The 25,843-nt window shown below is 45.9% G+C and overlaps 1 protein-coding gene across 2 annotated transcripts; it reads left to right on the forward strand.

Moving 5' to 3' along the window:
- Positions 1–9,602: 9,602 nt before the first annotated feature.
- On the forward strand, positions 9,603–25,551 carry LONRF1 (LON peptidase N-terminal domain and ring finger 1). 2 transcript variants are annotated; one of them, XM_083170126.1, is made up of 12 exons: positions 9,603–10,128; positions 12,572–12,690; positions 14,201–14,323; positions 17,799–17,954; positions 18,189–18,429; positions 19,465–19,555; positions 19,801–19,915; positions 20,138–20,259; positions 22,194–22,352; positions 23,301–23,463; positions 23,962–24,111; positions 25,094–25,551. In XM_083170126.1, the coding sequence occupies exons 1-12, from the start codon at positions 9,693–9,695 to the stop codon at positions 25,250–25,252; spliced, it is 2,034 nt and encodes a 677-aa protein (XP_083026252.1). In that variant the 5' UTR covers positions 9,603–9,692; the 3' UTR covers positions 25,253–25,551. The 2 variants fall into 2 exon arrangements, with proteins under 2 accessions (XP_083026252.1, XP_083026244.1); XM_083170118.1 differs by having other exon boundaries at positions 9,604–10,128; positions 19,462–19,555.
- The last annotated feature ends 292 nt before the right edge of the window (positions 25,552–25,843 follow it).

A 25,843-nucleotide genomic window follows, 5' to 3' on the forward strand; every position in this document is an offset into this window, starting at 1 on the left:
TGACCAGTGGTGCCGATGATGCTGTGCAGCTCAACTAATATATGTTCCATGTGTCTACAATCCCCAGGGCACATCTAGCGTATACCTGTATGTGTTATGTATAGCTGTACTGTCACTGTTTAACCATACCTCCCAACTTACGAAGTTCTGCAAGCGGGACGATGCTCCTGCGCGCCGAAATTTTCGGGGGCGTGGCCTAATTTGGGGCGTGGTCTATACTCGCGGCTCTTCCGCGAGGCCACGCCCCCATTTTGCCGCTATGGGGGCATGACCCAGAGGCTCTGTGAGCCTCTAGCCATGCCCCCAGTCCCCTGGCTGCGGGAATAGACGCTGTGCGCATGCGCACAGCGTTTATTCCCCGCTGCTTAGCAGCTGACAGGGGGGACTCCCAACAGCCCCCCCACACCGCGGGACACTGCCGCCCGCGGGTGGGACATCGGGACAGGCCCTGACAATCGGGACTGTCCCGATAAAATCGGGACTGTTGGGAGGTATGGTTTAACTGTTACCTAAACGGCTGTTGCACAGCAATCCAACTCAAATTCCTAGTAAACGCAAGTATACCTGGCCAATAAAGCTGATTCAGATTTTTCTGTGTACAGGGTTGACTGCATATTTGTACTATACAGCCACACACTATAATTTTTTCTCTTTTTTTTTTATATGCAGTGGCAAGTGGTGCAAAAATATGCTTTTTGGTCACCCTCTATGGGAGAGGCAGAAAGTGACTCGGGAGGCAGTAGGTGGCAGGTGGTGAGTGAGGAGGCAGTGGGAAATAGGAAATGGCACAGTGGGCCGTATTCAGACCTGATCACAGGACAAATGTTTTCTTAAAAGGGGCAAAACCATGCTGCACTGCAGGAAGGGCAGATTTAATGTGCATAGAGAGTATGATTTGGGTGGGGTCTGTTCAAACTGAAATCTAAATTGCAATATAAAAAGAAAGCAGCCAGTATTTGCGCTGCACAGAAAAAAATAACCCAAATGTAACTCTCTCTGCGCATGTCACATCTGCCCCACCTGCAGTGCACATGGAAGGTTATTCTGGTTGGTGCGTAAATTTCCGAATTCTTTCGGAGCGGACCGCACGCCACGATGTGCGGACATCGTACAAAGAAACGCCCACCGGTCCTCCGCATTCGGACGGACTCACTCTTTAAGAAGAGGGCGTGTTTACGGACGACATCCAAACCTTGCGTGTGCGGTGGACACACACATATTCTGCACGGTCTTACAGCGTCTGCACGATCTTACAGCGTCAGAACGGACGGGAAGCTGGCCGTACGCACCGATGCGGTGTATTAACGCAAAACTCACGACTATTATATTTCAGCATATATTTGTGTGTTTAGTAATGGTCCATTTAGGCTGCAATGGTTCCAATTGAAGCAATGAAAAGAGTGTAATTAATGAGTAATGAGTAGAGGAGTGGATTGTATTGTGTTCAGCTGACTGTGGTTCAGGTGCGGCCGTACTAATTGGGCGATCCGAATGCCTAGTGCATGACCGAGTGGTGTCCGCAAAGTGAAACTTGCTTATGAAGACCGCATATTTCCTGGCTGTTGGTTCGTTTGCAGTCGGTGTTCTATCCGAATGCACGCCTACCAGAATTAGTGCACTCCCTCGTGTACGCCCATGTTTACGCCCAGTTTAGCCCACTTTGAAACTATGTCCCTGTGTAGTTCCGAATGACGCCCATATTACGCCCATATTTCACGAGTGAATGCGGTGCACATTTCTGTACGGTATTAGTGAGAACGAGTACGCATGCGCAGACGGCTAAAAAACGCCAACCGAAAGAATTAGGAAATTTACACATCGACCAGAATAATGCCCATGGTTTTGTCCATTTTGAGAACAAATTTGTCCTGCAATCAGTTCCTAATTGACAAGAGTGATGAGGAGGCAGTGTGTGACAGGGAGAGGCAGTGGGTGACAGAGAGGTAGTGAAGAAGCAGTGGGTGTACAACCACTGGCTGTGAGTGCAAGCTAGCCAAGGCAATACATGATTCACAAATTGAAAAAAGCAATAGTGAGTGGGAATAAGTGTAAATGGGATTTCTGGGATTACACCACCTCCGTGCAAGATCCTTTACAAGCATTTAGATATGCAATTTAGTGCCATTTACTTTGTCAGCATTCAGCTATACAATTTGTATGAATTTCATGATGTGTTGATTTATATTCACTGTTTAAGAATTTTATTGCAAGCCTTTGAAGTGGGAGGATATTGTGGGTTGAGTGCCAATGATGATATGTCTCTTTAACCATTACAAATTCAATCTGCAAAGTGTACAACCCCAGTGTAGTTGCATCCATGGGCCTGACTGGTGTTCGGTGGAAGCCATACAGCAGGCCACAAAAACATACTTTATTTTACTCTGCAGACATAGTAAAACAACACGTAAATAACAGTTACAACAACTAACTTGCACTTCTAGCCCACTGTTCCTTGTGTGGTGGGTCGGGGTTGCACAAGCACAATTTATTACATGCACACAATTGTGTAGAACACCACCTGCAAGGGGAGGGATATGGTCACTAGGTCTACAAGCATTAGGTCGACATGCAGGAAGGTCCCATGCAGGAAGGTTGACATAACTGTAGGTCAACATGGGTTAGGTCAATAGGGTCATTAGGCCGACAAAAGCATTAGGGCAGTGGTCGCCAACCCGTCGCTCGCGAGCTACCAGTAGCTCGCCTGAGCAAAACGGGTGGCTCGACCACTGTTGCCCGCCTGCACCTCCCGTCTGGCCGGCCATGTGTCTGGCACCTGCTCCCGCTTGTCTGTGGCTTGAGACGGGCGGGAGGGCAGAGTCACCATTTCACAAGCTGGGACTCATCAGCAACTGGTGCGCAGAGGGTCCCTGCAGTGTATGTGATATCAGCGGCGGATGGGAACTACTAGTTCCCATCCGCCGCAGGGACCCTGCTACTCGCTTCACATATGCCACAGGGACTTCCTGCCTGCCGGCTGCTGCTGAGTCCCAGCTTCTGAAACGGTCACCCTGCCCTACCGCCAGCCTCACAGTATTTCTGCAGCCAGTGGCCTCCTTGCTCCCATTGGTGAGTTGTGGGAGCGGCAGCGCAGTTCGGGCAGGGACATTCTCTTAGCGCACAGTCACGCGGGGCACGGCAGGCAGGCACCGCCGCACTCACCAGTGAACTTGGCTGCGCTGTCCCCTGTCATAGCCGCAGCGTGTTCTCATTAGCAAAAACTTCTCAGGCTTCAGCCACATTCTGGCTGCCAGTGCCCACTGTCACAGCCGCAGCATGTCCGCCCACTACTAGGATCAGCAGTGGGATTAGTACAGCACAGATATTGGATCCTGCAACCCAACGTGGGTCACTAGTGTGCAGTGCCTGAACTCTGGCTACACTGCACTTCAGGACAAACATCCCCCCATCTGTGCTGCCTTCTCTTATTCCTGGCTGCTGCCTGGACCTCACAAAACAATCTGTACCCACATACAACAGTGCTGCTTGGGAAACATAGTTCCTGCTGCCATAAGCACAGTGCCCACCACAGCTGCCTGGCAACCTTTCACCCACTCCTGCCACCACACATGCATGTTGAGAGGAGCAAGTAGACAGCCCTGGTACACAAAGCACTCTCACTACAGTGGTGTGGTTACCATTTCCCGGGAGCAGCCCTATTGCCTGGCATGCACAGGGGGGTCACTGTACCTAGAGCAAATGGGGTGGATAGTTACAGGAGCATGGAGGGTAATATAAGAGGGGTGGGGGCTTGGACCATTGGGGTGATGGAGGTAACAGTGATACAAAATATGAGTGTTTTCTGCCATAGCAGGTGCTGAGGTTGTGGGAGGAAGCATTAATAATGGAAGTCTGGGGGGGAAATAATACAGCTTGCATGCTACTTACAGTATGTGGATATGTACTGGGCATTATGGTGTGTGGCATGTGGTGTGTAATGGGCATTACGGTGTGCGGCATAGTATCAGAGGCATTGGTCAAATTTTAGTAGCTCTCCAGGAGTTTTTTTTTGTCTTTTTTTGTCGCGAGTAGCTCTCGCTCAATTAAGGTTGGAGACCACTGCATTAGGGCAATATGGGGAAGGTTGACATGGGGTTTTTCACTTTTTTTTTAGCTGACGTGAGGTTCGCATGTGACACCCGCAGTAGTGGATGCTGGAGCCTTTATGGGTTAGGATGAGAGATGGCTTTAGAACTGTTGGTGGCAGGCAGCCTGGATGCAGCAGGAAATTGGATTGAGATAAACTAATCTGAACTGTAGTAAATACATTGCATTTTTGCCGTTATACCATCGAAGCATGCCTGTGATTGATTGTGTTCTAACAAGTACCTTTAGGTGACTGTGTTTTTCTATAATCCACTATGGGTATTCCTTTGTGTTTATTATTATTATTATTAGATTTTTATTTATAAGGCACCACAAGTGGTACGCAGCACCGTACATATATAGAACACATTAGAACAGTACAGGGTCAACAGAACTAGACATAACAGTGACAGAATATCAAAAACAGAGCACAATTAACTAAGAACTTCAATTATACTCCATGTTAATTGTAAAGGTCCATACACACTGGGCGACTTTGAGCTTAAAGTCGCTCAAAACAGCAGACATGAGGCAGCAGGAAGAGAGAATGGACAAAGTAGTCATCTCCCTCCTCCTCTCCCCCCTCCACCTGCACCTTTGACCCCTAGCAGCCCTGCATTGTGGTCCATTGTGGGATGGGGGTGTCGCCAGGGGCGGGCTGGGCCGGGGGGCAGGGTGCCATGTGCCCCCCGGGCCGCTCAATCTATTGTGTGCGGGCCGCCTGTTTGTTTATGAGGCTGCTGCTGCAGCCACGGCTGACCAGTCTCCGACTGGTCTTCGGAAACATGGCCGCCGGCCTCCTGCACTGAGGACGTCTAGTGCAGGAGGCCGCTACAGAGACTGGGGCTGTGTACTCTTTGAGGAGCTCAGTCCTCTGTGGCTGCCAGCAGCTGCTGCGCCTGTATCACACTGCAATACAGGCAGCAGCGTGGACAGCACAGAGGATCCCTCCCTGCTCCTGGTCAGCGTCCCTGTAGGGATCGAAGGGGCGGGGCTAACGGCCGGAGGGGGCGGAGCTACACAACTGTCTATTGGAAAAGAAGGAGATGATGAGCTGCCAGCCTGAAGTGCCCTGAACCAGTTAAGTAAAATGTGAGTGTACTTTAACTGGTGTGGGCATGTGTACAGACAGCGCTACTAGTGTTGGCAACTGGTGTGGGCATGTGTACAAGCAGCGCTACTAGTGTCGGCAACTGGTGTGGGCATGTGTACAAGCAGCGATACTAGTGTCGGCATCTGATGTGGGCATGTGTACAGGCAGCGTTACTAGTGTCGGCAACTGGTGTGGGCACGTGTACAAGCAGCGATACTAGTGTCGGCATCTGGTGTGGACATATGTACAGGCAGCGTTACTAGTGTCGGCAACTGGTGTGGGCATGTGTACAAGCAGCGCTACTAGTGTCGGCAACTGGTGTGGGCATGTGTACAAGCAGCGATACTAGTGTCGGCATCTGGTGTGGGCATATGTACAAGCAGCGATACTAGTGTCGGCAACTGGTGTGGACATATGTACAGGCAGCGTTACTAGTGTCGGCAACTGGTGTGAGCATATGTATAATCAGCGCTACTAGTGTCGGCAACTGGTGTGGGCATGTGTACAAGCAGCGCTACTAGTGTCGGCAACTGCTGTGGGCATATGTACATGCAGCGCTACTAGCGTCGGCAACTGGTGTGGCATATGTATAATCAGCGCTACTAGTGTCGGCAACTGGTGTGGCATATGTATAATTAGCGCTACTAGTGTCGGCAACTGGTGTGGGCATTTGTACAAGCAGCGCTACTAGTGTTGGCAACTGGTGTGGGCATTTTTACAAGCAGCGCTACTAGTGTCGGCATTTGTACAAGCAGCGCTACTAGTGTGGGCATATGTACAGGCAGCGTTACTAGTGTCGGCAACTGGTGTGGACATATGTACAGGCAGCGCTACTAGTGTCGGCAACTGGTGTGGGCATATGTACAAGCAGTGCTACTAGTGTCGGCAACTTGTGTGGGCATGTGTACAAGCAGCGTTACTAGTGTCGGCAACTAGTGTGGACATATGTACAGGCAGCGCTACTAGTGTCGGCAACTGGTGTGGGCATATGTATAATCAGCGCTACTACTGTCGGCAACTGGTCTGGGCATGTGTTCAAGCAGCGCTACTAGTGTCGGCAACTGGTGTGGACTTATGTACAGGCAGCGCTACTAGTGTCGGCAACTGTTGTGGGCATATGTATAATCAGCGCTACTAGTGTCGGCAACTGGTGTGGGCATATGTACAGGCAGCTTTACTAGTGTCGGCAACTGGTGTGGGCATATGTATAATCAGTGCTACTGGTGTGGACATATGTGCAGGCAGCGTTACTAGTGTTGGCAACTGGTGTGGGCATATGTACAGGCAGCTTTACTAGTGTCGGCAACTGGTGGGGGCATATGTATAGGCAGCACTACTGCTGTTGCGTCTGGTGTCGGTGTGGGCGTTACGTAAAGCAGCACTACTACTGTCAGAAACTGGTGCGGTTGTTATGTATAGGCAACGCTACTATTGTCGGCAACTGGTGTGGGTGTTACGTATAAGCAGTGCTACAACTGTCAGCAACTGGTGTGGGCATTATGTGTAAGTTGTGATACTACTACTGTTGGCATCTGATGTGGACGTTATGTACAATATAAGTTGCGCTGCTACTGTCGGTAACTGTGTGCAATATATATATATATATATATATATATATATATATATACAGTGCTACTACTGTCGGTAACCCTGGGCCATTATGTAGTCATATGCAGGTGTTCTCGGGGCATTGCGTGGAGCATAATGTGTGTCGTAATATCATATGGGCATTATGGTGTGCGGCATATTGTGTAAGGGGCATTAGACTGTGTGGCATAATACATAATGGGCATTACTGTGTGTGGTATAATGTGTTATGAGCATTACGATGTTATTAGTACTTTTATATGGCCACGCCTCTTCCCCATGAAGTATCGCTCCTACATTTTGCTACGCGCCTTCGGCGCGCACTCTCCTGTTTTTAGTGTGGTGGTGGGGCAAGCACCAATTTCCTTTCTGGCGCAGGGTACCAAAGTGGCTAGTAATGCCACTGGTTCTGGCATAACTAGCCAGGGGGAGCATCCTGTGGGGGTCCTGATATTATACAGGGGAGCAGCCTGTGGTGTCCTATTGTTGTTTTTTTTTTATTAATACATATACGAAAAACCTTAATTTAACGATACGCTGTTACTTATGGGCCGGTGCTCTGGACTTGCCCCCCAGGCTAAAAGTTGCCAGCCAGCCCCTGGGTGTCGCAGGGGCGTGTTGGGGTCGCGTGGAATGTGCGTGGGTGGGGGCACAAACTGCGTTGCCCAGGGCCCCTACAAACCTTAATCCGGACCTGCCCCCACTAATACAATGTCCTTTCCTGCCCAAATACAGACTAAACAATTACAAATGAAAGTTCTTCACTATCCAATTTACCAGCAGGGTTTTGTTACAGCAGATAAAATCACTATGCAGGGATATTATTATTATTACTAAATCTCCTGTTTTGTGATAGTGGCTCTGTGCTTTACAAATTGGCAGCTGAGACAGGGCCGGATTTGTCACTAGGCCCGTGAGGCACGGGCCTAGGGGCGGCACCTGTCATGGGCGGCACCTGCTGTCACTCAGACACTGACACGTTCGCCGCTCAATAAAAGATGGTCAGCAGGAAGGAGCTCTCTACTCTCTGCATCCCACGATTCCCCACTACTGTGCCTGTGCGCTGCTGCCGCCGCTGTACCTGTCACGCTCTGGGCAGCAGCGTCGGCAGCATGAAGAGACAGTCCCGTCCCTCCCTCCTGAGCAGTGCATGCAGGCATATGTCACACGCTGACAGACAGCCTGAAGCTCTGAAACTCCGGAGTCCGTCCACCTTCCGGAGTCCCGTCCACACAAGCTGTCCAAAAGAGTTACGCTGCTTGTGTTTTATGTTCCTTACTACTTGAGGCATGGAACTATTCTCCCTGCAGTCAGTGAACCCAGTGAACCCTCCTTCCTCTCCTCATACTGCTGCTGCTGCTGCTGCACTGTGCGGGATGTGTCTGGAGCAGACAGTTTAACTGTTTGCATCCCTACTATTAAACACACAGTAAGTGATAATACATTTTCATGTTAACAGTGTGTTCCTCCATGTGCATGTGTGTCCCATAGCTATTTATTGTGCTTCCATAAGTTCGATCTATCGATATATATATATATACTCTCCCAAGGGTCCGGCACTGCTTGTCCTTGCAGTAGTGGCACCTCTCATTCCAGCATTTTATATATATATATATATATATATATATTACACATGTGCATATATACGGGGGGGGGGGGGCGGCCAAATATTTTGTGCCTAGGGGCGGCCTGGCCGTTAAATTCGCCCCTGAGCTGAGAGTTTTATGCTGGGCACACACCAGCACTATGCAGCTCGTGAGCGGGTTGTTAGAGGAACGTACGACCCGCTCACGATCTGGCGGAGCCCACGACCCGCCCCGGAACTGCAGATCTATTGTGATCGCGACCTGCACCCACTTCAATGGTCATTTCTCAGATCCTACCTGCTGCAGGGGCCGCGCATCTGATCGGGATCGCATCAGAACGGCAGTGATATGGCCCAAGACATGGTCAATTTACATACAATCGGTCGAGATTGTATCTAAATTGGCTCATTTTGGGCCAAATCGTACTGGTGTGTGCCCCACATCACTTATTTACGGTGACAAGGGTGGTTTGGGGTGTTGGAGGTATATTGGGGCACTTTCTTTAACCTTAAGGCCGCCATACACTATGCGATTTGGCCCCGATTTCACCCGATCCACATGGATCAGGCAGTGAAATCGGACCAAATCGTGATTGGCTGAGCGCTCTCTCAGCCTGTCAGCAATTGGCTGAGAGAGCGCTCAGCCAATCACAGGCTGCCCATTCATTGTATGGGCTTTTTTTTTTTCAGTACTGACAGCTCCCGGCTCCCCCCGCCCGGCTCTATGTCACTGCCGCCTGTGTCACTGCCGCCTGTGTCCCCCGCAGCGTCCGCACTACTAGCAGCGTGCGTCCGTCCCCCCAGCCGCCTTGCAGCATCCCCCGCCCGCCACCTCGATGTCCCCGGCCCCCCTGCTCGCTCCACATTGCAGCTCCCCGGGAGTTGCAAATGATACATCGCATGCGATGTATCATTTGCAAAACTTGGCACATCAAGTGCCAAATCGTGTGTCCCCCTCCCGGCGAGCTGCAGGGGGAAATCAGGTCCGACTTGTCCTTAGGACAAGTCGGACTAATGGGGGCCTTTAGTTATTTTCATCCTGTGAAGAAGGAGGCGGGGTCAGGAACACTTAGCATTATTATGATGGTGATGATGACTGAGTATGGTGATGACTTCAGTGTACAGAGTCACGTAACCCACAGATCCCGCCCAGGCCTGGCTGTGCTGTTATGAAACTGGGCAGAGGGCCGCAGCGTGTTTTGTAACCAGCTCTGGTGCTGCAGCCAATGGGAAGTGCTGGCGCTAGTCACATGGTCAGTTCTTATGTAAGAGGAGGCGGGGACGCGGGCAGGCTCTGGCTGCTGTATGTTACCGAGTTCCTGGTGACACAGCTCAACCCCAGACATGTCGGGACCCCGCTGCGGGATGGCGGCGCTGAAGGAAGCCCTGGATTCTGCTGGGCCTCTGCAGCTAGACGGGCTGGTGGAGTGCCTGCTGCGCCAGTACAGAGGGTCGGCCCGAGGGGGCACTGCGGAGGGACCCTCGACCGTAGGGAAGCTGCTGTGCCCGGGCTGTGGGGGCTTCCTCCGTGACCCGGTGACCGCCCAGTGCGGGCACACGTACTGCTGGCCCTGCCTGAGGGGAGAGCCGAGGAGGCGCTGCCGGGTGTGCCAGGGGGACATGGGTTGCCCTCCTCGCCGGACCTGCGTGCTGCTCCGACAGCTGGCGGATCGGTGTTTTCACGGGAGCCGGGACTGGCAGCACCGTGACATCGCTGAACTACTGGGCTCCGGGCAGCATCAAGAGGCCCTGCGCACGATCCGCCTGGCCATGGACACAGGTAACTCCCAGCACGGGCACCTTACCCTGCATGCTACTGCCCGCCTGGCATCATGGTGACAGTACGGATGTTGGGATCTGCACTGGGGTTGGCAGCACTGCCCGGGGGCATCACCTTTACAGCAGTGTGTGGATATTTGCTGTGTTGGCAGCACTGGCTGTGGTCATCACAGTGACATTTGCATGGCTGAGGGGATCTGACGTGGGGGTGGCAGCACTGCCCGGGGACGGGGACATTGACTATGGGGGTATGTGGCTCTTCGCTGGTGTAGTCTATGGGGGTATGTGGCTCTTCGCTGGTGTAGTAGCACAGCTATGCTTATAGCCCTCCCATGTCCTTTTCCTGCAGGTTATTGTTGTTCTACAGTGTGTGCACTGTACATTGTTTTTCTTTTCTGGCAATATTCCTTTGCAGGGCACCAAGCTTTACCTGTAGGTTTGAGTAAAGGATCAACTGGTTGCTTATACCCCTTTCAGACAGAATGGCTCCTAAATCCTGGCTTTTACTCGGCACTCTGGTTTGTTTTGCAGGTACCAGACTGCCCCTCCAATTCACGCAGAATAGCTAATTACCAGGTAAATCATACCTATCCTATAATTTGCTGGTATTCTGTGTGAAAGGGTCAACCCAGGCCATAATGCCCGGGTCTTCGACCCTGGGTTGAAGACGTGTGGATTTCTATCCAGGTTGACCCGTATGTAGCAACAAATTACCAGGTAGAAATGTTTAACCCAATCATTAGCTTTTCTGTGTGAAAGGGGTATTCGAAATACCAATCCATAATCTCCAGGTTTAGGCCTAAAGGTGCCCCTACACTAGTAAGATTTATCTTCAGATCTGGCTGGTTGGAACAAAAACATGGTTATGGATGAGTGACAGTTTTCCAGCATTTCCAAGCAAATGGTCAACTGTCATTTGCTCTCATCCATAACCATGTTTTTGTTCCAACCAGAAAGATCTGAAGATAAATCTGCCTGTGTATGGCCACCTATACTGTGGAGCAGTGCATGATCAGTTGCAGAATATCACTGAGGAGGAACTACACACTGGTTCCTTTCTGGGACCCTATAGAGTTATTGGAAGTGTAAGTCTTTGGTTGTATTTGTGGGTGTAAGTATCAGTCAGTAAGCTGAATAACCAGCTGACATTGCCACATGAACCCATCTGACCACGGGACATATTGTCCTACTGCTGCCTGGTCAATACAATATGTTTTAGTGCAAATTAAGTACAGTGAGGTCATTATTGGGCATATCTCTGTTTGCTATGAGTGATGATACTACTCTATGCTGACTGGGTTCTGAAGACTATGTTTTAAGCATTTAACAAACGTGTTCTGCAAACAGCTGAAGTCCTGTAAGATATATTGCCTGGAACACAATGCTTACTACATTGGTGCTATAGTATTGGCTAAATTGTGTGAAAGAGTTAATACAAGGCCTGTCGGGGGCACTTGAGGAGAGGAACCTGAATCGTCATTGGTCATCCTGTCTCCTACTCTAATCCTCCGTTGTAATTCACCACAGAGTAACCGCAATGCATTCAATTCCATGGCAGAATGGTTGGTTTTCTTATGGGTTTTTATTTTACGAGTGAAAGGATTTGGAAATAGTTTTCCTTTACATCATGGGCAGACTGTGCATAATTCTTTGGTAAAGCTTTTAGCGGGTGTGGTTGTGGGAGACTTTTTGGAAAATCTGGCACGTCGTTCTGCACTTTGGTGAACTTCGAGACAGCATACGTCTTGTGTAGCAGTATATTTGTTATATAGATCCTTTATACTGTATACTGGGTTTTGTTAATGGCAGTACTAAACGGGGATTACAGTCAGTTTTGTGTAAACTGTGGTCAGCAATATACAGAGGTACTAGGCATCCGATAGGGGTGTTGTTTTCGGAAACATGGTTTGGAATCTCCCTAGAAAAGCAGCTCCACCTCCAAGTCACATGACTATTGGTTATGAAAGAAGTAACTAGTGATGTCATGTCTTACACAACCAGCATTACATATCTCTCATGTTGGGGGAGCTTGAAAGGAGGGGGAGGATGAAGCATCATATGTGTAAAGGAGATCTAAAACCTCTTCATCTGCAATTCCTTTTTCTTTTTTTTTGCAGTATACAATAACAGCTAAAAATGCCTTTGGTTGAAGGTGTGTTATCTAGTAAATGATACTAGGGTTGCTGTGCCCTGGTACTGTGGAAATTTGGTGTTGATTTTAGGAAAAAATAAGTTTGCCGTAGCACGGCTTCCACACTTATGTAATGACTGCTGTGGGCATTGCCCATGTGCATTACGATTCACATTCAGAAACTGTCATTTTACCTGCAGTCCCTGATTGGTGGAAATGTACGAATACTTTGCTCTAGCAAGTTTTGATTTAATCCTTTGCTTGGACTGTTGACCACTCCGGATACTTATTTGTGCCTGTTTCACTCTTGCAGATCCCAATGATTTGATACTACGTGTTTACAGAGCGGAGTCCTATGCTGCACTATTTCAATATGGCAAAGCTCACAAGGAACTGGACTTTGTTCTCTCCAAACAGCACAACTGGCCAGAGGTGATTATTCTAAGCATTTGTTTTAGTTCCACTTCTCCCATGGTTTCACCTTTCATAGTTGGTCCACACACTATTTATGACCATTTATTTATACAGCGCACGCATATTACGCATTGCTTTACAGACATTTGAACAATTCCATCAGGCCCTGCCCCAGTGGCGCTTCTAATATATCCTACCACATGTGTGTATACACACACACATTCATTGTAGGGTTAATTTTATTGGAAGCCAATTAACCTACCAGTATTTTTTTGGATTGTGGGAGGAAACCGGAGAAAACCCACGCAAGCACAGGGAGAATATACAAACTCCACACAGTTAGGACCATGGTGGGAATCAAACCCATGACCTCAGCACTGTGAGGCAGTAATGCTAACCATTACACTGTCTGTGCTGCCCAACATGGATAGTTTTCATTCCAGCACCCTGTACCCGATTAGTAAGGAGGGCGCATATTTTACTTTTTAAGAGCAACATTTTATACATGGCGCAGGGTACTATAATCTCTACACAGTGCAAACCTTATTAGGTCCATTTAATGGTTAATGCAAATATGTAATGTGCAGTCATATTAGCGATCAGGCGGTTTAGCTGTTCTATGGACTAAACACAAGAAATGTGACTGAGCTTGGAAATTTGTGCCAACCGATGTGGCATGGGCAAAAATAATGGCAAGTGGTTCTTAGGTAGGGTGTATATTGCGTATTGCGTTTTTCACTTTTAGGTTTCTGAGTAGATTCTGATATTTCCTAGATCTAACTTAGAATGTAGAGATTTTCTTCTGCTACATTACATATTGAGATGTCTTTCCCCATACGCAATAACCAGTGAATAGGTCGACACCAAAAATTAGACATTGACAAAATTAACGACACAAGTCAATTTAATATGTGTACAGGCACACTGTATGTGTCCCCTGTCAGGGCTTGCTTCGGGTCCAATATTCTGTTCTCCCTCTATAGCCACTGGGGTGGTTAAGTATGAACAAGTCTGTGTTCTGGATCATGATTGTCTTGGCCTGACCAATTGACTGTCTAACAATTGTCTGGAACCTTATTTATTTTTTATTTTATTAACAGTTTCGGTACTTGTGTACTTTGGCTCGCCCACGCTGCGGGCTCGGTGGCTCGCCACGCTATCTAAAATCAACTCCATGCCAACGTGGATAGTGGGGGTACAAACTATACACGTTGGCATGGAGTTTTCAGCCCCGCAGCTGGACACAGACGCAGGGCGCCATGAAACAACACAAGTACCACAGTTTCTTATATAGCGTGTACATATTCCGCAGCGCTTTACAGATAATATTTTAACATTCACATCAGTCCCTGTCCCAGTGGAGCTTACAATCTAAATTCCCTACCACATGTACATGAACCATCATAGTTCTGCTATTATATAGAAGCAAAGGAGGAATGTCTGTTTTTTTTTTTGGTTAAGGTTATTGTGCTTTGACCTTTTCCTTTGTATGGATTTCATTGCAACCATTGTGCTTGCTTCATTTAAGGTCTACTTTAGAAAAGCCAAAATTCTTCAGGACACAGGAAATCTGTATGAATCATTGACGACTTATCTACAGTGCTTGGCTGTTGATGAAGAGTTTACATCTGCCATGACAGAGGTAGAAAAGGTAATGGACCATTCCCTTCCGTTTGTTCACGCAAGTCTATTCCCCACCGTAGAACTCTAAACAGTGGTTCCTAAGTTGTGCGAAGTGGCACCCTAGGATGCCACATGCCACTTGCAGGGTTGCCCAGGTTTGGTGGACCATTCAAATTATTTATGGTCCATTTAATTGTCAAAATCTGTGTCGGCTGTCAATCATAAACTATGTGAACAAACAGAAGTGTATCCTGTTACTCACCACATAATGAAACATAAGGATGAAAATGTAATTAATTGAAACTTTTTCTAAATTTATCAATAAGAAACTTTTGGCCTGAGGATGCTGTGAAAACAAATCTAATACCCGAGGTGCTGTGTTCCAAAAAAGTTTGGGAATGGATGCAATATTTAACTAAACTTCAATTGACTTGGCTGTATGTCTGTTTATTTGAGCGGCGCTGGCATTTTTAGCAGATATACTAAGGATCCCTCAAAGGGTTAAATAAAGCTTAAATGCATCTTTTTTTAGTATACATATTCCGTTCTAATGATCAGTTATAAAATTATTGCTCTGGTTTTTTTTTCCCTATAATTTGCAATGGGTACTTGTGTACTAGCACGGCGCCCACGATATTTGGTCGCACACCATATAATCGCATTGCATGCCATACACCCGATGCACTGCGATGCGATTTTAAAATTGTATAAGACCTCTATACGATGTTTAATTGCATAAGCACCCTAATGGGGGCTTACAATGTTAAATCCACCCCCAGTATGAACGTGAACCCGAAGCGCAGCAAGCCCGCGAGGGGTGGCGGTACGCGTCCTCTGACCTTTTCATACCCCCCACTATCCATGTCGGCATGGAGTTGACTTTATATAGGTTGGCGAGCCACCGAGCCCGAAGCGTGGCGAGCACACGCGTATTACTTTACATGTATTCCGCATCCCCTCGCTGCGCTCGCCACGCTATGTATAATCAACTCCACGCTGACGTGGATAGTGGGGGTATGAAAAGGTCGTAGGACGCGTACCGCCGCCCCTCGTGGGCTCGCTGCGCTCGCCACGGTTCGGGTTCAGGTTCATAGTGGAGGTGGCGTGAGGGTGCATTTAACATTGTAAGCCCCCATTAGGGTGCTTATACAATTTTTAAAATCGCATCGCATTGTATGCCATATACAATGCTATACAATTTTTTTTTTTTTTTCAAAATTGAATTTTTATTAACTTTTCAAATGTATATAGAGAGGGGGGGGGGATCAGGGAAGAGGACACAATCACAAGGTTACAGTACTGTGTTGCTAGGCGAAAAGGAGATACATAAAAAATAAAATGTTACATAACGACGTGTAGTAGTAAGCTTATACTAACATTCACATACATACATATGCCTGGTATTTGAAAAAGAGGTAATTATGATGGAGTTTGCTAACATCTTGAAGGCTCACATGATGTGCACATGCTCGTTTCAGGGGAGCTACCTCAGGACTGATTGACTAATTGGTTAATTGGACTATCTCAGTGGATGGAGGGATCTATATGCACTCCAGGGGTACCATCTAAGGGCATGGTTGGGCGGGCCGCCAGAGAAGAGTAGGCCCGCAGTTTCATATTCATAATGAGAATGTACTGCATGTTCAACCTCTGGCAAGGTAGGGACTTGGGTGGAACGCCAGTGGTGAGCAATCAGTAGCCTAGTCGATACCAGTATTTGGCCCATTACGTACTTATCACCTGGGGGTAGAGCACCATAGTAAATATGCAGTAAGGCAAGCTTAGGTTGAGGGATAACACGGTAGCCTAGGACCTCAGATATAAGGGTGAACACTGCTGACCAAAGGGGGTCAAGGGCAGGACAGGACCACAATGTATGATACAATGTACCCACACCGCCGCAGTTCCGCCAGCATAAATTGGGGTGGGTTGGCCAAATAGAGTGAAGCCTGGCAGGGGTAAGATACATACGATGTAACAACTTATAGAAGTGCTCCACGTGCGATATGCATCTGGATACCTGAAAGCATGTATGAAATACCCCCTGCCATTCTTCGTCTGTTATCGAGCAGGAGAGGTCATTGGCCCACCTCACCAAGGCATTCAATTTTTGGGGAGAGTGAAGGTCTACAATGGTGTTATACCATTTGCTGACACCGCCTTTACTGTCCGCCCTATCTAGTAAGTCACGAAGGTACCTTGGGGTTGCAACAATTTTATGGGGGGGTTGTGTTACGCTAAATAGCCAGTGGTGGATTTGTAAGAATTTATAGAAGTCCCTGTGTGGTAAGGAGAAGCGGGATTGGAGTTGGTTAAATGGCAAAAGGCAGCCATCATCGGTAGCTTCATTAAGGGATGCTAAACCGCCCGCTACCCAGACGTCTAGATTCAAGTCCGGGATCAGGGACGCTAGACCCTTCATTGACAGGTTGAGTGATGGGAGGGGGTTTTTGCCTATTTTTGAAGCTAGTTCCAGCCATGCCCTGCGTGCCGAGTGGACCACCACCGATTGAGTTATAAACTGATGACCCTCTGGTTCTGGAAGCCAGAGGACGTCAGCTAAGGGGAGAGGGTACACTAGACCCGTTTCCAATCGGACCCATGGTTTGGGGTCGTTTTCTACAAACCAAGCACTAAGGGGTGAGAGGATGCATGCCAATTGGTATAGGCGCAAGTCTGGAAATGCCAGGCCTCCCTTGGATTTTGGGAGCGACATTGTAGAGCGAGCCAACCTTGGCTTTTTCCCCCTCCAAACATATTTTATAAGGATCGTATTAAATTTAGAAATCAAGGCTTTGGGGAGGAGAATAGGGATCGTGCGGAATAAATATAGTATTTTTGGAAGGACCATCATTTTCAATGAGGCAATGCGACCTGCCCATGATATATGATGCATCGTCCAGTCAGTAAGCATTAGGGAGATTTTACGTAAAAGGGGGAGGTAATTAGTGGATATCAGGTCTGAGGTTTTCGGAGTGAGCTGAATTCCGAGGTACTTAAGGCTTCTATCTTGCCAAGAGTAGTCATACAAGGATTTCAAGGTTCGTAGGAGGTTTGCGGGAAATTGTATCGGCAAAGCCTCAGTTTTAGAGGTATTTAATTTATAGTATGAGACCACCGAGTATTCTGCTAAAGTCGTGAATGCTATACAATTTTAACATTGTATGACATTGGGGGACATCTCGTCGCATCACATACCATCGCATGCCTTATGGTCTGCGATGCGATGGATGCAGTGCTACTACACAAGTACCTCGCAATGTATGCAGCTGCTGGTGTGTATTTAAAGATGCATCCCAAAATACTGTATATACTCGAGTATAAGTCGACCCGAAAATGTTCTGAAAAAGGCTTATACTCGAGTATATATGTTACATACTTATAAATAACACTGCGCAATATATACACAGTGTAAAATAATCCAGTGCAGAAAATGTTAACCTATATACTCTTCTGACCATGATCATAGAATTGGACTGATGCATTTATTTATTTTTTTGCAGATCCTGCGTGAATTTCTTTCTCCCGTCCCAGAAACTGTAGATGGTATATTGAAGGCTCTTGAAATAACACCTTTGCCAAATTTGCCAATGAAACCTTTTGTGCTAGGATCTGATAATAAAGAAACCTCTTATCGCTTGCAAACCGACCTGGAGCAGGTAATCTCTATTGGGCTTCTTATTTTGATTATTGTCACTTGACATGCATCACATCCAGATAACGTTGGTGGCTACACCTGTCATCCATGGCTGTTCTCCTCCCTGTAGAAGTGCTGTAGTTGCCATTTTATATTTTGTAAAGGTTGCTCTGTTATATTACTATGTATGCTAGAAGTCACTATACCACATGTTACTCGAGAACAACTCTTATATGATTTTACTCTTAACTGACAGGACGAGGACGTGCCCAAACCATTGAAGAGCCTGTCCAGCAGTGGTTTGCACCGTACACAGTCTGCTTGTGCTTTGCACTGTAATGATGGGAAGGAAAGAGTGGACAGTTTGAAAAGGGTATCTTCAGAACCGCTCTTATCCAGCCAGGAAACCGGTGCCCTGCTCAAAAGAAAACTCTCTCTCTCCGAGCAAGATGCAAATATATGGGAGGATGGCAGAAAGAAGCATATAAGGCATGAAGGTAAGAACTGTAACTTGTTATTTTATAGAAGAATGCATTGCTTCAAATATTTTGTTTGTTGGGTAGAAAGAAAGACTTAATGAGGATATAATGTCTTAGTAGACTAAGGTGTGTGTGTGTGTGTATATATATTACATTTATGCCGGATCAGGATGTCGGATTTGAGCACTGATTGATGCTCACCCGGCCACCACGGGGACCGGGTGAGCACGGCAGCAGGAGGTGAACGGGGCCAGGTGAGCTGCTCTCACCTGGCCCGGAGGCGGGGCAGGTGGAGGGTGCGGGCGGCAGACAGGAGGGCCGCGCCCTGTAAGCTGCTGCTCACCCCGCGCCGTCCTCCCTGCCTCAATATGGCATCTTTTTTATGTCCGATTGAGATTGCCGGAAACATGGCCTTCGGTTTTGCCGTTTCTGTCAAAAACAGGTAGATTAGCGGCTATTCCGTCAATCCACCTAGTTTTCGGCAGGTTGGAACATTTCGACCTGCCCAAAAACCCCAGCTAGCATTGAATAGATCAGAACCTCTTCCGTTCTATTCATGTCGAAAACGGCTGTCTTTTCGGCAAGTTTCGACATGCATTGAATATACCCCTTAGGGAGCTGATGCAGAGTTGTATTCAAGTCTGCTGTAATAGTTTCCACATTATTTTCTCCTAAATGTCTATTCACCCATATGCAGTGCATAGTCAAACACCTCTCTGACCCCATGGACCCTGTTTGTAGACTTGGTTTCATAGCCCAAGAACACCATATCAGTGGAAGATAGAGACCTGAGATGCACACTACTATAAGACTTGTATTTGCCATCCCCGTATTTCTTAAGATAAATGTTCTCATTCAGAAACACTTGAACAATGCTTCTGCGTGATATTGATCTTCTTAAGCATTTTATTACCCTGTTTGTTACTGTTGATTAACAGTTATAATCATGTTCTAATACAGAATAAAACGAGTTACCGACATAAGCCTTTTTTGTAAGTCTGAACAAATGAAACTATAAAATGCTACAGACAAGCATTATTTGTGTTCTAGAAGGCTCTGAAGACCTGTCCATGTTACTAGCTGACCCATCCATCCTGCAGTCGCTGATTGATGGAAGTGACTTTGAGTGCTCCCTTTGTATGAGGTCAGTATCCGATCTGCTGGGTAAAGCAGACTCTTCCATAACACAAAGTTTTATGAATTGTGTGGGGTTTGCAGTAAATGTTTCCTTTATTCATCCAATTGGAGTAATGTCTTATACAGCTATTGCTGTCAATTATTTTTACCATTCTGTAATGATTACCATCAGAATAGTGGGTTGTGTGTGTTATTATATATATATTTTTTTGTGCTAAAGCATAGTTAATGTTTCAAAACTGATGATTTCAGATTATTCTATGAGCCAGTAACCACACCTTGTGGCCATACGTTCTGCAAGAAGTGCTTGGAACGCTGCTTGGATCACACCCCTCAGTGTCCCTTATGTAAACAAAGTTTAACAGAGGTGAGTTTTCATAGTAATAATTGTCGGTCTATCATACTGTGCAAAAGGCTGATGTGGAGAAAGTGCTACAAGTAACAATGATTATAAAAATAAATAAAAAATAGAAGTGATACAAATAGAACTATTTAAAAATCATCAATGAACAAACAGGGGGAGGGGGGTGTAATTGGAAGTATGTTTTGGTTCTAGATAATATTTATATATTTTTATTTCTTATTTTAGTACCTAGCGCACAGAATCTACAATGTAACCTACTTGTTGGAGGAGTTAATTAACCAGTATCTCTCTGAAGAGCTCGCTGAGAGGAAAAGGCTACATGACGAGGAAACTTTTGAGCTATCTAAGTAAGTTTCTTTTTATCTAAGCTTAACATTAAGGACTTGACAATCTGTTTTTTTTTTTTTTTTTTTAAAGATGTGTTTGTTGGACATAGTGACCTATACAAGAATCTGTACAACACCGTAGTACATCAATGCGTTGGTATTATTGTATATAAGTCTGGATATGGAGACTCTCTGGGTGAAATGTAATTGGATGAGAGATTTAGTAAGAAAGCTTCAGGGTTTTTTTAAAGCCGCAATCATTTACACTGCAATATACAATCACTGAATGAGGGTCAAAGAACGCCTACATAACCCAGCTGCATCTTTCTGCCATGCTCTCCACTAGGGGATAGATTTACTAAGGCTTATAACAAGTAAGAATCAGATTGTGTCTGTCCTTGATCTATTGCATCCTAGAAACTAGAATCTGCTTGGTAACTATTGGTAACACCACTTCATTTTCATTAGCTTTAATAACCCCCTCCCTATGTGATTCTCTACACAAATGCGCTTCAGTATGTAGTAGTTCCGTTGTCACCCTCTTTATGAATCTGACCAAGACATTCTAGCGAGGGTGTCTGCCTCATCTCTCCACCCCTGTTCCATCTTGTGTACTAGCAGGCTCAGTCTGAGCCTTCGCTGATGCATTACTGGGCAGAGGTGTGGCCATGTTTAGCCTGCTGAGACATTCTGGCACCACCACCATGCCTCTTCCCATTATTGAATCCGGAGAGACCGAGCCTGCTAAGACATAAGATGGTGCAGCACCCTGCTGCGGCAGTCTGGGGAATCCCAGGATAGGTGCTCACTGTCATTGTAGAGGGTACTGGAAAGTTTGGCACCACTGCACAATGTAGGGATCCCATGGTTACGGTCTAGGTCAGGGCTGGGCAACACCGGCCCTCCAGATGTTGATGAACACATCCCAGCATGCCTTGCATCAGTTTCAGCATGGCCACATAGCAAAACTAATGCAAAGCATCCTGGGATGTGTAGTTCACTAACATCTGGAGGGCCGGTGTTGCCCAGCCCTGGTCTAGGTCAATCACAAATGGTCGACGGTGACACATGGTCAACATGAGTTTTTAACTTTTTATGGGGTCTATGTTGACATGTGGACATAGACACCATACAAGTGTATCATGTTTGCACTGATAAAGCAATAACCTCTAGTGTTTTCTTTTAATAACAAAATGATTTGTGGATTTTGACTAGATTGTCAAATCGTAAGGAAAGTTAGCCAAAATCTGTTACGGGGCTTGGAATACTGATGCGAGGCTGGTATCGCAAGTAAGGATAGACTGGACAGGCACAGTCTATTTATACTATAGAGCGGGTCGTTAACAATTGCTATGCTGCAGAATTGTCAAGCCATTTATGCTATCAAATGTCATTTGGATTGTGGGAGGAAATGCCCGCAAGCACAACAAGGCTATACAAATGTTGCACCGTTTAGGGCAGGGATGCGGAGCCTTCAGCCCTCCAGCTGTTGTTGGACTACACATCCCAGGATGTCCTGCTACAGTTTTACTATTTGGCCATGCTAAAACTTTTGCAGGGCTTGCTGGGATATGTAGTCCAACAACAGCTGAAGGTTCCCAATCCCTGGTTTAGGGCATTGGTGAGAATGGACTTGTAGACGTCCATGCAGTGAGGCTGTAATGCCAACTAACCATTGCACCATCCAGGATTCTCACAGCTATTTTTAGTGTAATGGAGACGACTTATTTTGTTCATGAACCTCCCATAACTTAATGATGTAGTATTGATTTTTACCTCAAAGTGCATTGGAATCTATCATGAGTGGTTCACCTAATTACTATATAAATATCCAATACTTCCAAATGGTGTCTGACCAGTATATGATCTCATTTGACTGTCTCTTAAATAAGTAAGTTTAATTTATATAGCTCTGTGATCTAAAACTTTCCCCTCTTTGTTTTTATTGTCTTTAGTTTAACAAAAAATGTGCCTATATTTGTGTGCACAATGGCGTATCCGACTGTGCCTTGCCCTCTTCATGTCTTCGAGCCTCGATATCGATTGATGATTCGAAGATGCATGGAAACTGGTACAAAGCAATTTGGGATGTGTATTAGCAACCCAGACAACAGGTACAGTTCTGGTATCTATAATCTAAATAACTGCTTTCCATGAAATATTATACTCTATAGGGGTGATGTAAAGAAAAAACGGTACTTGTATCCTAGCAGGGCACCACCGATTTCAATTGTATGAAATCGGGTCCATCACATGCGACCAAATCGCATGCGATGCGACCAAATGCCCCCACAGACCTGATTTTTAATTGTATACCCACCCTGATGGGTACTTACTATGTTAAATTCCCCCCCACCCACCGAGCCTGAAGCGTGGCGAGCGGACGCGCATTACTTCACACGTATATTCATAGAGCAAAAATATGTATGACTGCGCTGTTGGGTATTTCCCAACCCCAGAGCTGTATACAAACCTTGTTTGCTTGATCTTAATGTTTCAATAAGAGTTAGAATTTATACGGACTTAAGCTTCTGTTCTTTATAGGGGTGCTGTATCATACTTTGAAGAGAGGAAGTACCAACCAATCATTTTACAGGCTTTGTTTCAGAAATGACAGGTTGCTGATCCTTCTCTAAGGCAGGCATGTCCAAACTGTGGCTCTCCAGTTGTTGTGAAACTACACATCACAGCATGCCTTGCTATAGTTTTAGCATTCCCTAATATCAAAACTGTGGCAAGGCATGATGGGATGTGTAGTTTCACAACAGCTGGAGGGCTGTAGTTTTGACATGCCTGGTCTCAGGTGTGATACATCTACCGCATGATACTGCATAACTAAACAATGGCCCATGTTCTAAAGGTCTTCTGCTTACAGAATTATGTCACACTCCTATAATAAATTTGTTCTTATTGAATAATTTATCACTTTGGCAGAATTGTTTTCTAGCCACTTAACGATTTTCTAGCTAAGAATAGTAGAACCCTTTATTTTATTATTTAATAAAATTTATTTATTTATTTTTCTGTGTGTAACACTGTATCCCTTTTTAATTTTTTTTTAGCTTTGCGGATTATGGTTGCATGCTAGAAATCCGGAACGTTCATTTCTTGCCTGATGGACGCTCAGTGGTTGATACAATTGGTGGAAAGAGGTTTTCTGTCTTAAAGCGCGGAATGCGAGATGGCTATTGCACTGCAGACATTGAGTACTTGACAGATATTCAGGTATGCAGCATTAATACTCATATGGCTGACTAATAACACTAATTAATTTTTCTATGATTATTATTATCTGTTATACTATACCATGCAGGCAGCTGTTTTATTTAAAGCATTAGAGAGCAAAGCAAATATAATAAGGTGCTTGTTTAAACACCTTCACAAGACATGGGGAATACATGTTTAACTTGGGCTAAAACTTTTGGGTGCAGGAGGGCGCATCGGCATCCCGACTGCTAAAAGCCAGACACATGGGCGATAGCTATTCTCCCTCGTAGGAGTCCACGACCCCCATAGAGGGAGAATAAAATAGGTGGGGAGTATAGCGAGCCACTGTGCCCACAAGGGGCTTCGTTGCTCTTTCCCCACCCCCACATTCGGGATTTCGATGTTGGGCTAATGACTGAAACTTTCCAGGATAACTTGTCTTGTAACCATATGGGAGAATGGGTGTCAAAATATAGTATTAAAGCATTAATCCCAGCTTGTATCTCCCATGCATAGGTTGAGGAGGATGAACTCCAGCAGCTCAGAGGACTCCATGACGCAGTTTACACCCAGGCCTGCCGCTGGTTCCAGAACCTGAGATATAAATTCCGCAGCCAGATTCTCTACCACTTTGGTTCCATGCCAGAGAGAGAGGACAACATACAGGTGGGGTTTGTTTACACACCCTGTGACTATTCCCACATTAAAGTCTGTAAGACCTCCTCTCAAAACGTGATTTGGAAATGACAAAACTACATACAATCTTAATCTTATCTGTGTGTGCGCTTGACGTAGGTGATGCTCTTCCATTTAGTCTTCCTCCTGGTTTCATACAATGTTGGCCAGCAAGTCTGTAAATGGTTCTTTGTGAAGCTCATCCACTAGATGGCCCTGCAATTCCTGGTCTTGGAACTCATTACTATTTTTACATGCAAACGTGTGCATGATCCTTCCCACAGATACTTGCAATAAGGAAAAACACTTCCTTTTTATAGAAAAGTGAGAGAACACCAAGGGCCCTTTTCTTACATACTAATGGTTTCCTGACGATAGTTCAACATGACAATGGTCGACACTTAAAAGAAGAAAAAAAAAATAACAATGTTCTCATCCATGTGGAATATAATCGTAACCTGTGCCAAGCCAGTGGTGAGCAAAGAGGGGATACTAATGTAGCTTACTTCTGATTACATTAACAATAAGGCACCAAAATAAAAAAAAAGATGTTTTGTTAGTGTCTTATTGACTGTCGTCCCAGTGATCCACACCCCTAGTCATAAGTGGAAAATACAACCAGAGGCTTGGCTGTGTACACCTTGCGATTGGGCCAGGCGACTTTCAATAGATAGTCAAAATCGCCTAGAACAGTGGTTCTCAAACTCAGTCCTCAGGACCCCACACAGTTCACGTTTTCCAGGTCACCCTACAGGTGCACTCATTACTGACTGACACCTTTTTAAAAGGTCCTCAGGTGGAGCAAATTATTTCACTTAATCCTGTGAGGAGACCTACAAAACATGCACTGTGTGGGGTCCTGAGGACCGACGTTGAAACCCTTAAGACAAAATGTTAACTCTTTCTTAATTTTTTTTTTTTTTTTTTTTGTAACTGTTCCTAAAATAAATCTGATCTCTTCTTAATATTTCAGGTTGCCCCAAGTGGGCCAGCGTGGTGCTGGTGGCTCCTGGCTGTTTTACCTGTGGATCCCAGATATCAGCTGTCTGTCCTTTCTATGAGATCTCTAAAAGAACGTCTGCTGAAAATTCAGCACATACTGACCTGTTTTTCTAGAGACCAATCCAAATGACTAACCGCCTGGAGCTTCCTTACAAGTCATCCCGTACTGACTCTAATCACAGCTGGAGTCTTTGCTGTATTTGCACATATGACATTAGCTTGAATACATTTTCGGCCTAATGTGTATTTCCACAAGGTGGAACTGCTTCCAATTGTACGAAAGAACAGTAAAATAATAAATCTTGCTTTCTTTCTATTTTTTTTTTTTTAATACAGAACCTGTATTGCACTATTTATAAAGTTATTTCTGTTTGTATTATAAATAATGTAAATTATTTCAGTCTATTTTGAATAAAAGACTTGAGCGTGGGTGGATTTTGAGTTTTTGGTTCAGTGAATATACAATTGAAGGGATCGTGAGAACTCCATGCAGTGGGGATTATCCTCTCCCTGGATCTGTCAGATTTAGCTATACAGTATTTTGTGTTTAATGTCCAGGGGCTCACAAGTAAGGCCATCTTGGAGTATATGATGCAACTGCTACAAAAGACCCTTTTGTCACCCCCCCACCCCATTCTCTCTGTACATCTAGGAGAGGCTTATGTCTTTGCAATTTGCTGCCTTTCCTATTTATAGTTGTTTCCTACAGTACATCCTTTGG

This window comes from Crinia signifera, chromosome 1 (genome assembly GCF_055691185.1).
Source record: "Crinia signifera chromosome 1, ASM5569118v1, whole genome shotgun sequence".
NCBI lineage: Eukaryota > Metazoa > Chordata > Amphibia > Anura > Myobatrachidae > Crinia > Crinia signifera.

Bases quoted from the DNA above. Each gene is read 5' to 3' on its own strand.
- LONRF1 (XM_083170118.1), top strand. From the start codon at position 9,693: ATGTCGGGACCCCGCTGCGGGATGGCGGCGCTGAAGGAAGCCCTGGAT. The intron at 10,129-12,571 runs GTAACTCCCAGC...TCACTCTTGCAG, and splicing joins CCGCCTGGCCATGGACACAG to ATCCCAATGATTTGATACTA. The intron at 20,260-22,193 runs GTAAGTTTCTTT...TATTGTCTTTAG, and splicing joins GAAACTTTTGAGCTATCTAA to TTTAACAAAAAATGTGCCTA.